This window comes from Gossypium hirsutum, chromosome D07 (assembly GCF_007990345.1).
Source record: "Gossypium hirsutum isolate 1008001.06 chromosome D07, Gossypium_hirsutum_v2.1, whole genome shotgun sequence".
Classification (NCBI taxonomy): domain Eukaryota; kingdom Viridiplantae; phylum Streptophyta; class Magnoliopsida; order Malvales; family Malvaceae; genus Gossypium; species Gossypium hirsutum.
Genome location: NC_053443.1, coordinates 9,413,370 through 9,428,455, shown reverse-complemented (window position 1 = coordinate 9,428,455; position 15,086 = coordinate 9,413,370). Strand labels below are relative to the sequence as shown.

At 35.2% G+C, this 15,086-nt stretch overlaps 2 protein-coding genes across 3 annotated transcripts; one reads left to right on the top strand and one right to left on the bottom strand.

The window, feature by feature from the left end:
* The first annotated feature begins 4,194 nt into the window (after positions 1-4,194).
* On the top strand, positions 4,195-9,558 carry LOC107953938 (N6-adenosine-methyltransferase non-catalytic subunit MTB). Of its 2 annotated transcripts, none has more exons than XM_016889385.2 (7): positions 4,195-4,562; positions 4,702-7,398; positions 7,628-7,711; positions 7,830-7,934; positions 8,064-8,172; positions 8,368-8,519; positions 8,973-9,558. In XM_016889385.2, exons 2-7 carry the CDS (start codon positions 4,732-4,734, stop codon positions 9,408-9,410), a joined length of 3,555 nt encoding a protein of 1,184 aa, XP_016744874.2. In that variant the 5' UTR covers positions 4,195-4,562; positions 4,702-4,731; the 3' UTR covers positions 9,411-9,558. The 2 variants fall into 2 exon arrangements, with proteins under 2 accessions (XP_016744874.2, XP_040953325.1); XM_041097391.1 differs by having other exon boundaries at positions 4,208-4,562; positions 4,669-7,398.
* A 414-nt stretch (positions 9,559-9,972) lies between these two features.
* On the bottom strand, positions 9,973-12,990 carry LOC107953939 (protein DJ-1 homolog D). Its single transcript, XM_016889386.2, has 4 exons — positions 12,633-12,990; positions 12,097-12,537; positions 10,993-11,355; positions 9,973-10,343 (listed from the first exon to the last, which is right to left on the bottom strand). Exons 1-4 carry the CDS (start codon positions 12,816-12,818, stop codon positions 10,155-10,157), a joined length of 1,179 nt encoding a protein of 392 aa, XP_016744875.2. The 5' UTR covers positions 12,819-12,990; the 3' UTR covers positions 9,973-10,154.
* Between the last annotated feature and the right edge of the window lie 2,096 nt (positions 12,991-15,086).

The window sequence follows — 15,086 nt, the reverse complement described above, 5'->3', positions numbered from 1 at the left end:
GCTAGGCTCGGGCTTAGCAATTTTCTTTCCGGCCGAGCTTGGACAAATTTTTAGGCCCATATTTCGGGCCTAGCTCGGCCCATGATCACCTCTAACGCGGAATGGGCACCAAAAATTTGAGGGATGAAAAATTAAGGGTTTTATAAAAATGTTTTCAAATCAATATTCTATCTTAATACAGTTAGATTTCTACTTGAATTGGTATACGAGTTAATCAAATATCTTTCAATGAACAAAATCAATTTTATAAATTTTTAGATGTGGTAAAACCATGCATAAGAAAGGAAAGTAAACGAGGACCAAGCTTTGAGCAAATGTACAAATAGTGCAAGACACCATATGCAAAATACATACATATAAAGTTTAATACACACCTTACAAACAAAACAAGCTAAGACCCAGATGTTAACAAACCAAAATTCGAGGAGAGCATTTTCACATGAACCCAGCTGTCATTGTCTATTCAAAGGAAGCAAAGGTGAAAACCCTCTTTGGTATACTTTGGTGTTTGGCCATTAAGGTGGTGAAGCCGCAATAATGCATAGAGCCCTGTCATGCTAGAAAAAAAATGGGGTTCTTTATCTCTCATTGTCCATTTATAACTCTAGTAAGAGTTGATTCATCAAAATAAAAAACTTAAGAAGAATTCTTTTTTAAATAAATTACCTATCATATATCCCTTTTACTTTCAAAATACAAACATGGGGATTATTGAAATGTTTGTTTGTTTTTTATTGACTCGCCCTCATTGCAATGGACCCGCTTCTAGCTAGCTTGCTCCACTAAACGCGGGCAGCTCAAGAAAACTACCATCGAAGGGTGGAGCCAAACACAAGTACAAAGACTTGAGAGACCTCCCACGTGGAAGGAGACACAAGAAAGGCCCAAGTCTTTATTATTCCATAAAAACTTGTTGGGATGATAGGAGGAAATTGGCAAGAGAAATGTGGGCATGGAAGAGGAAATATGAGAGGCGAAAAATGAAATGAAAGGGTGGTTGTTTCCGGTAAGGTCAACAATGGTCACCCTATCAAGGACCACACCAAAAATAGCCATGAGAGGTAGTAAGGAGGAGAAAAGGCAGAGAAAAAGGAGAGGGAGAGAAAATGAGAGGTAAAAAGGAGACTAAAAGAAGGAAACAATAGTGATTGGCGCCAACCATAAGGTCGACGGTTGGTGGGCTGGAACAGGGAAGGAAGCAAGATGAGATCGAATGGCCATCGATTGACCATAAAGCCGACGATTGACAACAAAAGCTTACCTCACGATTACAAAAACAAGAGAGAAAATTATATGAACCTACAGAGATTTTTTATATCATAAGTTTTTTTACAAAAAAAAATTATATTATACTTTGTTTTTATAAAAGAAATATATAAATTTTGTATGGAATGGCATAGCATACACATAAAATGGTAAACTTAAAGTTTTTATAATATGTGAAATTTTTATTATTAAAACGAAGTATTTTTAAAATTTAAATGACATAATTATCTTTGTAAAATATGAGAAGGTTCAATATAATGAGTAAGTTAGTATCACTTAACTCGTGACACCAAACTTAATTAAAGACTTATATATTTGAGTATGTATGCTTATAAAATGTCCATAAATGTATCCACGCAATATCAACCACTCATGCGAGTGCTTACTAAAAAGCAATTACATTTTAACAAATTTAGTTGTAACAACCTAGCTACTTATAAATAATAAATTGAAATTCTGAGAATAGATAGAGTACAATTAATGAAATTTCTCGATTTTATGTTTAGAATTTCTTTTTCTTTGCTTAATTTTTCTTTAGCTTCTCACCATTGTTCAAGTTATGTTATTCTATCATGGTATCAGGGCCAAGTTGATAAGCAGACAATTGACCTGAATTCCAACTTATCTCAACTAACAATCATATGTTAAAATAATGTGCATGATAAGTTTACCTATAATACCAACACAGTTCCAATAAGGTGAGATGGTATACTTATATCAAACATAAAATACAAAGGTTGACATTTCGTAGTTTTAAAATCTAATTCAACCACATTTCTTCCATCTATGTATACTAAAAATTTTGTTATTCATTCTCCCTCATTTAAACATTAAGCTAATTTCATAACCTATCAGTTCCACATTTCACCTATTTTAAATTGCTCGATGAAACATCATAAAAGAACTCAATACACAGGTATAAATCACATCTGATGCTCGTCTAGGCTAATCATATACCTTGGTGTCGGGTTACCTGTCCTGGCTAAACATTTTATTAACACATTAAATAGCCTGGCCAGGGTTGTATATACATGTAAGGTTACCTGTCTAGGCTAAACCTATAAAACAACATCATATTACTCGTCCAAGCTAAACATGTGTCACATATACTTTCGAGTCCGCAACAAATGTTAGATCTCAGAATCATCAAAAATCACATGTAACCATGTGTATGAGACATTTACCAAGTTCATCGAGACAATTTTAACATTTAATTCCATCATCATTTCTTTGCAATTTAGTCCATTATCACCTTTTGTAGTTAATCAAAGTTTTTAGTTAAACATTCTTATATGTATAAAACTAAAATTTAACACAAAAAAACTTAATCACATTTATGTTATGTGAACTTACCTGTAAAAACAACAACAGATAAGGCGTTAGGGACTATTCAACAATTTTTCCTTGTCCGTGTGTATCCTCTGGTTGTTGTAAATCTCGATCTAAACCATAATTTAATTCAATTATCAATTCCAAACGTCATTTAACAACATACTAAAGTTATATGACCATTTAATTTCATCTATAAAATAATCCCTCATGTTTTAAATTTAATTAAATTTAGTCCCTAAAATCGAAAATGCCATAACTTTCAATTTTGATCTTCGATTTTGAAATCGATCTCAATTACATCCTTTTACAGTCCATCAAAACCTACATTTATAGAAATTTTATGCCAAATTTTAATTATTACACTTTAGTCCTATACTCAAAACTAGCAAATTTCACTTTACAAATTAGTCATTTTTCATATCTAAGTTTCAAATATAACCAAATAACATCAAAAACTTCAAGAATACTTAAAGGATAACTTTTTTAAACTTTAACCGTTTCACAAATTAATCATTGAGTGAGCTAAATCAAGCTCCCAAGATTTCAAAAAATATAAAAAAAAACCTAAATTGGGATAACTAAAATATTGTTGAAAGCTTCAAAGCCCTAAATAGCTTCTCTTTGATGGAGAATTCGGTGGAAGGGAGGAAGGTGAACAAATGTATTCTCTCTCCTTCCACTATACCTGTTTGTTTCTTTTAATTATAATATTTTTATGTTATTTTAATTATAAATTATAATAATAGACATATAAAATTTAACCAAATAGTCCACTAGAATTCCAATGTACAAATTTATAGTAATTTAACTTTTATTGTTTTTACGATTTAGCCATTGTACCCTAATTAACCATTCAATCAATAAAATTATTGGATCGAGATTTAATATGACACTAATATGGATTCGTAAATATTAATAAATAATATTTATTGAATCAATCATCGAAAAATAGGGTTCAAAAATCGTCGTTTCCAATATCAGTGAAATACAGGCTCTTATAGACCATCAGACCAACAATACTTAAATAATTAATTAAAATTTCATAAAAATCTAAAAAACCAAGTAAAACTGATTAATATATATATTTTTTAGATTTTATGAATTTTGAATTATTTATTTAATTATTGTTGGTCCAACGATCACACCTATCGAACTGGTGATATAACCTGTTCAACCATTAGCTTGATTATTAAAACATTGAAAATGACACTTTAAGATTGTATCACATCATCATCTATTTTTTTCAAACTAAGAGTGTCACATTATCAAATTTTTAGATTTTTTAAGTTTAAAGATCAAAATAGACTTAGTTCTTAAATCCAAGTGCCAAAGTGAACAGAAAAAGTACAACTACTAAAATGAATTTATTTGTCAAGTTCAACGGTAAATGTAGACCCATTTGCCAAGTTAAAAGGCCAAAAAATACATTATACTTTTTTTCACTATCGTTAACAGAATGGGTTTAAATCAGTAATAACTTTCAAATTCAAGAATCAAAATGAATAAAAAAAATTCAAGAGCCAATGTGGGCCTCCGTATCCACTTGAAGAGCCAAAAGTTAAATTATCCCTATTATTATTATTATGAAATCGGTGAACTTCCCTAAAACGTAGCGTGTCGGTGCAAATACAAACAATTGCTCTTTATAAGAAAAACACCTCTCCCTCCATTGTTTCTTCGATTGAATCGGCCGCCGCATTCTCATATTGTTAAAACCCTATTCCTATATCTCCGCCATCAATCGCCGGCGTCCAAGCTCAGTTCCTCACCCCCTTCAACTCCTTCTTTCTCTCATTTTATTTAATTTATTCCCTCACCCCAAGTTTCTTCCAAAAACATACAATCCCTGTATCTGAAACCCTAAATAGAAGTAGGCACTCTCCTTTTTTATTATTATTTTTGCTTCAGTTTCTTCCGAATTTCTCAGTCGCTACGGGTCTCATATGCCTCTTGTATGTGTACAGGTAATTTCACCTTTAAATCCTGTCTTTGCCTTCATTATTTTGCTAATTTGAAATCTTAGGACCGAAATCGTTGTTGAATTTATGTAATTCGTATGTATCTCGTTAGGCACTACTTATAGTGAATTCGACCTTTTTCTAGGGGAAAGTAAATAAATAAATCTCCGTTTCAATGGATTCTCCTGAGCGTAGCAGTCGTAGTCACGTACGACGTGATAGAGAGGATAGTTCAGACTTGAAAAGTGATAGGGCCGTTGGGGATGAAGAAGAATGTGAGGCAATTGATAGTAGGAGGAAGCATAAGTGTAGTAAGTCTAGAAAGAGTAGCAATGTCGAAGAAGGTGAGGGAGTTGAAAGCGGTAGTAGTGGAAGGAGGAGGAGTTCTGGGGATAGAAGTGAGAGCCGTAAAAGGTCAAGTGCTTCCACTAGAGCTGATACTGATGAAGATGATTGCGATACCCCTAAATCGTCCCGTCCCAAGCAGATCAGGAGAAAACAAGAGGAAAGTTCCTTGGAGAAATTGAGTAGTTGGTACCAGGACGGAGAAATTGAAAGCAGACAAGATGGCACTGAGAAATCCGGTGGTAAAGGACATGCTTGGGCCGATGAGACTGACAGAAAGAAGGTGGCCTCTAAACTAAGTAAAAGCAAAGAAGAAAGGTCCCATGATGGAGAACTAGAGAAGTCACTCGATAGAGATTCTAGGTATTCAGAAAGGAGGGAAAGCAGCCGCGATAAGGGTCATAGCTCTTCTGAATTATCAAGGAACTCCAGAAGAAGATGGGATGAATCAGATGCTTGTAGGAAAGCTGAAGAAAATACTTATGAAAAGCCTGATTTGATCAGTGGGAAAGCTTCCGATCTGAAGTATGACAGTGCTAGAGAGAATAGTGCTTCTGCTAGAAATGAGCCTAGTGAGAGTAAAAGCATTGCTGCTGATTCAAACAATGAGAAGGGTGCCAAATCCAGCAGTAGGGAAGAGAGAAGAGTTGATGCTGAGAAGAGTAAGAGCAAAGGTCGATCAGATGCCTTAGAAGAAGACAATAGGTCTAGTCCATTGACTCGTGAAGACAGATCAGGTAGGGAGAAAATTGAGAAGCACAGACAGCAGAGAACTCCCTCTGGTCGAGATGTTGATAGTCGAGAAAGGGCATCCAATGTCGATGATGATGGAATAACATGGACAAGGGATAAAAGTTCAAGAGAAGTAGGGCAAACAAACAGGTCTAGGACCCCTGAGAGAAGTAGTAGGCGTTATCAAGACTCAGATCCCACTGAGATGGATTTTGAAAGAAGCTCAGAACGCAAAACAAAAGAAATCGAAAGGGATGACAGATCCAAAAGCAGGGGTGATAATTGGAGCGACAGGACTAGGGACCGAGAAGGTTCAAAGGAAAACTGGAAAAGGAGGCAATTGAGTAATAATGAGAAAGAGTCCAAAGATGGGGACAGTGCATATGACCGTGGTAGGGAATGGGATTTGCCAAGGCATGGCCGGGAGAGGAATGAAAATGAAAGGCCTCATGGTCGGCCAGGCAATAGAAAAGATGGAAACCGAGGTGAAGCTGTCAAGACATCATCAAATTTTGGAATCTCAAATTATAATTATGATGTCATAGAGATCCAAACCAAGCCTCTTGATTATGGAAGGGCAGAGTCTGGATCCAACTTTCCCCGGAGATCTGAAAGTGGTCAGCAGTCTGACATGAAGTCAACCCCAAATGAGGAAGAGTGGGCATATATGCAAGAAAATAGAGGAAGGAGGAGTGATGCGTATGGTTCTGGTCCCTTGGATGAAGATTCAAGGGACAAATATACCGAGGAAAGTAACTCAACACGAGATCCAAATGTACCAAATGATGAACTTGATTACAACGGAGGGAAAGGGAGAGGCCAGAAACTTACTGCATCTGGGCGGGGCTTTGTTGGCCAAAATTCTAGTGCTGGATCTCAACCACCTTATGGGAACCAAGATGTAGGGAGTTTTGGCCGTGTTCCTCCTCAAGGCATGAAAGGGAGTAGGATGGGCAGAGGAGGAAGGGGGAGGCCTTCAGGGAGGGACAATCAACAGATGGGCCTCCCAATGCCTATGATGGGATCTCCTTTTGCTCATCTCGGGATGCCACCACCTGGACCCATGCAACAAATTAACCCTAGTATGTCACCTGCTCCTGGCCCTCCAATATCTCCAGGTGTCTTCATTCCACCATTTTCCCCGCCTGTGGTCTGGCCTGGACCTCGAGCTGTTGATATGAATATGCTTGGTGTTCCACCTGGTCTCTCTCCCGTCCCTCCTGGCCCTAGGTTTCCTCCAAATATGGGAGGTCTGCCAAACCCTGGTATGGACTTTAATCAGTCAGGTCCTGGAAGAGGACCTTCAAATGTTTCATTGTCTAACTTTAATGGGGCAGGGCCAATGGCACGAGGAACACCCCCTGAAAGAACATCTGGGGGTTGGATTCCTCCTAGAACTGGTGGTCCTCCTGGTAAAGCACCTTCCAGAGGAGAACAAAATGATTATTCTCAAAATTTTGTTGATACTGGTATGCGACCGCAGAACTTCATCAGGGAGCTAGAGCTTACCAATGTTGTGGAGGACTATCCAAAGCTAAGGGAGCTTATACAGAAAAAGGATGAGATTGTAGCTAAATCTGCTTCTCCTCCCATGTATATGAAGTCTGACCTCCGTGAATTTGAATTGTCTCCGGATTTCTTTGGGACAAAGTTCGATGTTATTCTTGTAGATCCCCCTTGGGAAGAATATGTTCACCGGGCTCCTGGAGTTGCTGACCATATTGAATACTGGACATTTGAAGAGATCATGAATCTAAAGATTGAGGTAATCAAATGATTTTGTTTTTACCTATTACCCCTCACCCCGCCCCCCCCCCCAAAAAAATAGCAGTTAGATTGTCTTGCAGTTGATGATCTAATGCTAACATCTCTAGTGTTGCTGGTTCTTATATATTAGCAACCGCGAAGACTCTCTCTACATGGTTTATGTATATCAGAGTTTTTGTTTTTTACTGACCAGAAATGTACCTTTTGTTTGTACTTTGTGTATATAGGCAATAGCTGATACACCATCCTTTATCTTCCTTTGGGTGGGTGATGGTGTGGGCCTCGAGCAGGGTCGTCAATGCTTAAAGAAGGTACATGATCAAAATTTTGTTAGAATATGATTTGGCTTTTCTTCTTTAGCACTAACAAAATTGATAGTTGTAATAGTATTTATTCTGTGTATATTTTGGCTGTTGTTCTGTGTAACAGTGGGGTTTCCGGAGGTGTGAGGATATATGCTGGGTGAAGACCAACAAAACAAATGCTACTCTAGGTCTACGACATGATTCTCATTCTATATTTCAGCACTCAAAGGTTTGTAATGTTGTTTCTCCCCCCTACATTTTAAAGCTTTTATAGTCTGTTATCATAGACTTTCCTTGGGCAATCTGCAATCCTTGTACTCTTTCCTAAACTTTCCCGCATGTTACCATTTCACTGAAGGAACACTGCCTGATGGGTATAAAAGGAACAGTTCGTCGTAGTACTGACGGTCACATAATTCATGCCAACATCGACACTGATGTAATTATTGCGGAGGAACCTTCTTATGGTTAGTACTCATGTATATATTTTAGTTTATTGATTTTTTGCACCCAACCATTTGATATAGGCATGCTATTTCTTTTTTTTTTTCAAATTGAAATTGATGTAGGCATCCCTTTCCTCTATCTGATGCTTTATTTTACTTCTTCCGTGATTGTGTGGAAAAGCAATAATTAAAAATTTCATGCCAACTTTACTGTAGGATCAACTCAAAAGCCCGAAGATATGTATCGAATCATTGAGCATTTTGCTCTTGGCCGCAGAAGGCTTGAGCTATTTGGTGAAGACCACAATATTCGATCAGGTTGGCTTACTGTTGGTAAAGGACTGTCTTCATCGAATTTTAATGCAGAGGTATGTTAACCTTTCGAAAGAGAATTTACAACGATGATTGAATTGTTTTCATCTTGGCTGCTGTGTTTTAGAGAAATTGGCTGATCATTTCAAAAAGCACAGTTGCTATATAAGAAATTAAGTATTTTAGGCAGTAAATAAAGGAAAATTTTTTTTTTGCATTGTACTGAGGAAAATAGTATCTTGATGGGCATATTATAAGCTATGTTACTCAGAATTTTTTTGAAGGTTTTTCATTTGTTTGGGGATCTTTGGAGGTCAATTCCTTGTATCCATATGTCTGACATGAGTGCTAGACACGGATGCTTAAACAAAATAGAAGAGTCAGAGTAACATAGCATTTATCAAATATATTTTGATTTGTAAAACCATTCTCATTGACATAGCTATAAAACTGTGGAACATAAAGTTATAAGCTTCGTGTCCTATGCTGAGAATTTTGTTGCTCTCCAGGCATATGTTAGAAACTTTGCGGACAAGGATGGTAAAGTGTGGCAAGGTGGGGGAGGACGAAATCCACCCCCAGATGCACCTCATTTAGTGAAGACAACCCCAGATATAGAAGCACTGCGTCCCAAGTCGCCGGTCAAGAACCAGCAGCAGATGCAACAACAGCAATCAACATCTATTTCTCTAACGTCCAATTCCGCCAACAGAAGACCTGCTGGAAATTCACCCCAGAACCCAACCGTCCTTGGTCTAAATCAAGAAGGGTCAAGCTCAAACCCATCAACTCCTGCTGCTTGGGCTTCACCGATGGAAGCCTTCAGAGGACGAGAAGGCATGAACATGTCTTCAGATGATAGGATGTTTGATATATATGGATATGGTAGCCAGGCAAATGGGGAATATCTGGATTTTGAGTCTCATAGACCAATGAATTTAATGTAGCTACTTCTAGTAAAATTATATTTTGACGTGTTTAATTTTTTTTTCACTGTAATTCAATTGCAAATGGATAGAGAAGTGTAAATTTTATTATCACTGGACAACAGCCAATTTTTGCGTCAGGCAAATTCAAGAAGTTGGTGAGCTTTAAGTCTGCTTTCTTTTGCTTTCTGTTGTATATGTTTTGATTAAATTTTATGACCAATTGGTAGCTATTAATTTTTAACCAAGTTTTGATATTTTCAAAGTTTGATACAATATATTATTGTATATTATTAAAAAACAAAATATAACAACTAAAATATGAGTTAAATTTACAACTTTTTGCATAATATAAAACTAATTGTATAATTTAATCAAATATATTTATTTATTACTGAATCAAGATTAAAATTGTAAAATTTGAAATCCATGAAGTAAAAGTTTAATAACAAATTTTGACCATATATTTTTTAATTGAGTGCTGCTGTATCACTATAATCCTATCACGAGATTTCTTCACAAAATGTTTTCAACCCTACTACGCAAATCATTGACATGATAGATTCATCTTATGAACAAAATAGCAAATCAAGATGTTTTTTTCATTTTTATTCCACAAAGCTAGAAACATCCATAACCATAACCATCTCTTCGGCACACAGAAAAACCTGTTACAAACGAGGGAAGATACCAGTTGCACACATTCATATAGATTTTACAGTATTTGCCACGTTGCACATGCACAGAGCTTGTAAAGCAGATCAACTAGAAGGAAACCTTAATACCCAGCAAATCCATTAATTGAGAAATGAACTCAGGGTGTCCTGGCCAAGCTGCTCCGGTAACCAAATTTCCATGAGTGAAGCATCGATCTATAGGCTCAGGTTCTAACCAAGTTGCTCCGGCCAACACCACGTTCAGTTTCACAGCTGGGTATGCGGTACATTTCTTCCCCTTAATCACAAGACGGACAAAAAACAACAATCATGGAATGCTCAAAACATAAGTTTGTGTCAACAAAATTCTGAACAACAGGAAAAGTACCAAGAAGGCCCTTATACTATTGCCCTTTTTACTCAAACAATGGGCAAATTAACCCTTAAAGTTAGATAAAAAAGCAAACTAATCCTTTTTGTTAAAAATTTCATCCATTTTATTGTTAAAAACCAGCATAACTAACAAATGACGTACGTGTACCTCATGCTGACACACAGGGTCCAAATTTTAACAGTAAAAAGGATGAAATAGGACCCGTTTACTCTAGCATACAGGGATTAATTTGCCCATTTTCTGAGTAATGAGGAAAAAAGAAATGTGGCTCCTAATACAAGGGCCTCCATGGTACTTTTACCCGTGAACAACATAATTTTGCAGTCATCATATAAAAAATTTATGGTTTTGAACAATTAAATCTTGAAGATGTGATGTATGCCATCAAAATCGGATAAGAAACAATGTATTTATGTAATTTATGTAGTATGTATGTATGCAAACTTAGAATGACCCGTATAAAATGTAGCATCCCTGTAATATATGTAACTGCGTATGCATGTAAATGAATTGGCAAAACTAGCAATCAATCAATGTCACTCAGGAATACTACCTTGAGAACACCAGCAGCAGCTAAAATCTGCTGTCCATGGCAAATGGATGCAACCGGTTTCTCGGACTCCATAAAATGCTTCGCTATATCAATCACTTTCCCATCTAACGCTAAATATTCTGGTGCTCGACCCCCAGGGATGACAAGAGCATCATAACTTGAGGCATCTATGTCCTCAAAGTTGGCTGTTAGAGTAAAATCATGACCTGGCTTCTCGCTGTAAGTTTGGTCACCTTCGAAATCATGGACAGCAGTTGGACACAAATCGCCAGCCTTCTTCTTAGGACAAACTGCATCTACATGGCAGCCTAGAGCTTGAAGTGATTGGAAAGGCACAGTTACTTCATAATCTTCCATATAATCCTGCAAACAAGAGAAGCAACGTTTTTAAGATATCAATGACCAAGCATGTTTCTTTCTAAAACTTCATTTATCGATATCATTATTCGTACAGTGGTGTCTACGGGAAGGGGAAGGGATTACAGAAGCTGGGACTCAAATGATGAAAGGTGGACCTTACATTTATCATTTACCAATGTGTATAGACAATTATGACAATAATCAACCACCTTAATATGCATGCTTCCATATGAACTAAAAATCAGACTACATGTAAGCACTTCAAGACTGCATACACGAAAGGTGAGATAGCTAAACAACCAATCTAACTTCAAACAGCCAAAAGGAGAATGTTAACCGCTAGGTAAAAGTACCAGGAGACTCCTATACTAGGAGTCATATTGCATGTTGCCCTCTCTACTAAAAAAATGAGCAAATTAGTCCCTATACTTTAGATCAAAGAGCAATCTGGTCCTTTCTGTTAAAAGTACAAGGACTAAATTGCCCTTTTTTTGAGTAGGAGAGGCAAAACGCAATCCGACTCCTAGTACAAGGGCTTCCATGATATTTTTACAAACATTTGTACCACCTCTAACAGGTAACATAAGCATAAAGACGTGCATGTGTATGTACACACACACATGCATTTACATATATATACACATATATATATCATTAATCCCATTGTTCAGAATATTACTCAATTCACTAAAAGTCATGATAAACAAAAATAATTTTCCTAGAATTCATTGAATGAGAAGTTACCCCACAAAGAAATAGGATCCTTTTGTTCGATTTGGATATGGTGCCCCCTAATGCTTTCACAAACAGCCTGATAAACTCGGGATGACCAATATAAGTAGCAGCAGTAATGATATTACCATCAACAACACAAGCTGCCAAAGTATCAGGTTCAATCCACAATGCACCAGCAGCAATAAGTGTAGGTCCAACAGCAGGGAAACCAGTACATTTTAGACCACCAACTGCCCCGGCAGCAGCTAATATCAATTGACCATGACAAATTGAAGCAACAGGCTTTCCAGAATTAACAAAATTGCGAACCATGTTCAATACAAATGCATCCATAGCAAGATATTCAGGAGCTCGTCCTCCGGCTATAACTAAACCATCATATTTAGTATGGTCTATATCTTCAAATGATGCATTTAGTGTGAAATTGTGACCACGGATCTCGGTATAGGTCTGGTGAAAATCAAACCCAGAAAGATAAAAGAAAATTGCTTTAAAAATGCAATAAGAAATCCCAACAATGAAACGTAAAGTAAAGGGTAAGTAACCTGATGGCCGGAAAGTTGATGAATAGCGGTGCGGCAAGTTTCGCCGGCCTTCTTGCCGGGACAAACAGCGTCCACTGATATACCATAAGCCAACAGAGCCTGGAAAGGGACCATAACCTCATAGTCCTCGGCATAGTCGCCGCAGAGCAGGACGACCCGTTTTTCCGACATGGCTGAAGTCGCCATTTTTGTCTCGCTTCGCTTAGTTGTTGCAAATAACGAGAATTCTAGATGCCGGCCCAATGATTCCTTATACTTGAGGGTTCTGAAACTTCCTCATCCAGATTTTTCGGGCTGATTTGATCTGTGAAATTGGAAACTTTCTGGATCTTTGGTTTGCGAAAATATTTTTATTTTTAGGGTAAATTACAACCAAGGTCACTAAAATATTTGTAAGCTTACACTTTGGTCACTCAACTTCAAAAAGTTACAAAATGGTTACTGAACTATTCGAAAATTTTAATTTAAGTCATTGAATTATATGGAAGCTTTTTTTTAAGTCATTGGACTATTAAACTTTTTTTTTTAAATCCGACTAGTAAGCTCCAAGTGAAGATTTGTCAAATGGTATGATGAATTAGTACTCATCAGCAAGTAGAAGAACGTACCTTAGATTAAAGTCGATCTGACAGTCAGTATCGAAAATCGAAAACGAAAGCTGCTTGGATTTTAGTTTAAGATTCGTGACATTCAAAACTATTTCATGAAAAAAAAAATATATAGAAGAGAAGGAAAATGAGGGCCTTCGACTGATGTAGGTGGTGCAAACAGAGAATGTCATACAACAAATATTTTAGTAGTTTAGTGACTTAAATGAAAACTTTCAAATAGTTTAATGACCATTTTGTAACTTTTTGAAGTTAAGTGACCAAAATATAAACTTACTAATAATTTAGTGACCATTTGTAACTTTTTAAATTTTATTGACCAAAATGTAAACTTATTAATAGTCTAGTGACATTTGACGGAATTTACCCTTTTTTACTTTTAGAAAATATTTTTATTTTTTAAAATTAAAAATATGTTTGATAAATAAATATAAAAATTTGCTCATTAATAAAAATAAAAAAGAGTTATTTTTAAATACTAGATATAATATTATTGGGAAGGATAATGGTGAATCCTAAAAAAGCCTTTATGAATAATAAAAGTATAAAACAAATATAAAAGAAATATTTAGTTATCCAAAAAATATATTTATGTAAATAATTGATCTCAATGAGCACCCTATCTATCTTTAGGATAGTCTTTTGTCAAAATATTGAAATCTTTAAAATAAAATAATAAATATTATTAGGAGTGAAATTTTGTTATAATTTATTTTGAATTTAATTATTTTACAGATTTAAAAAAATAAAAATACTCGTATTTTTAAAATTTTAAAAGTAGTGATTTTTAATTTCTTTTATCAAAAAAATATTAACTCAATCATATCAAAAAAGATTTGTCCACCACTTGATTGGAGCAGTTTCGTCATTTTGTACATGGACATGAAATCATGAACAGGACAAAATCTCTCATTTGACTTCATTTGAGTTTTTTTATGGAAAGAAGAAAAGTAAAATAAAAGGGTAAAGTACAAGTTTGATCACTTATACTTTTGATCATCAAATATTAAAATATTATTATATGCTCATCACTTTATCTTTTAAGTCCCATTAAATGTGCAAATCCATTTTTTAATAAAACTCACAGAAAAGTTTTATATTTAGTGCTTTAAAAATAAAATAACAAAAACAAAATCAATCAATCCTATGTGGAATTTATGTGACATCCATATGTAAAAGCATAAATGAATTAATCAATCACATCTGCTTACATTTACATCTTTTATAAGAATTAATGAGTGAATAATAAGGTTGAATTTCAAATTGATTTTTTTATCAGATTAAGCCATTTTTTCCGAAAAATCACGGGACTAAGTCGATTTTACGAAAACGCTTTCAGCTGGAAGCGTATTTTCTAACTAGAAGTGTTTTCAGCTAATTTGCAGAAAAAACGCGTTCAACTGGAAGTGTTTTCTTTATCTGTTCTTTTAGAGTTAGGGTTTAATTTTTTAAAAAAAAGTAAGATTAGGGTTTTATAGATTTTAGGGTTTATGTTTTGTAATTATTATTTTTATATTTCTAAAGTTTAAAGTTTAGATTTTTTTAAAAATATTTTTTAAGTTTTTATATATATATTTATAATTTTTTGGATGTAAAGTTAATAATATTCGAATTGCAAAATTCAATTCATCAAAATCAAAACTCGAACTACTCGATTTGATTAAATCTTAATTTTTATTTTTTTAATTTTTTGAATGCAATTGAGTTTTGATCGTTATTTATAGTGCATTATTTTCAAACATTGAGATTTGTTGAGAAAATATATCCCAAGAATCTCTAGATATCTGATGGTTGAGTGAGGAAAAATTTGTAGTTGAAATTGCTAGAGGAAAAAGCTATTTAATAA

Excerpts from the sequence above, each read along its gene's own strand:
- LOC107953938 (XM_016889385.2), top strand. The coding sequence starts at position 4,732 with ATGGATTCTCCTGAGCGTAGCAGTCGTAGTCACGTACGACGTGATAGA. Across the intron at positions 7,935-8,063 it reads CTATATTTCAGCACTCAAAG|GAACACTGCCTGATGGGTAT; the intron begins GTTTGTAATGTT and ends ATTTCACTGAAG. Across the intron at positions 8,173-8,367 it reads TGCGGAGGAACCTTCTTATG|GATCAACTCAAAAGCCCGAA; the intron begins GTTAGTACTCAT and ends ACTTTACTGTAG.
- LOC107953939 (XM_016889386.2), bottom strand. The coding sequence starts at position 12,818 with ATGGCGACTTCAGCCATGTCGGAAAAACGGGTCGTCCTGCTCTGCGGC. Across the intron at positions 11,356-12,096 it reads GGATCCTATTTCTTTGTGGG|GATTATATGGAAGATTATGA; the intron begins GTAACTTCTCAT and ends TCTTGTTTGCAG. Across the intron at positions 10,344-10,992 it reads CTGCTGCTGGTGTTCTCAAG|GGGAAGAAATGTACCGCATA; the intron begins GTAGTATTCCTG and ends CTTGTGATTAAG.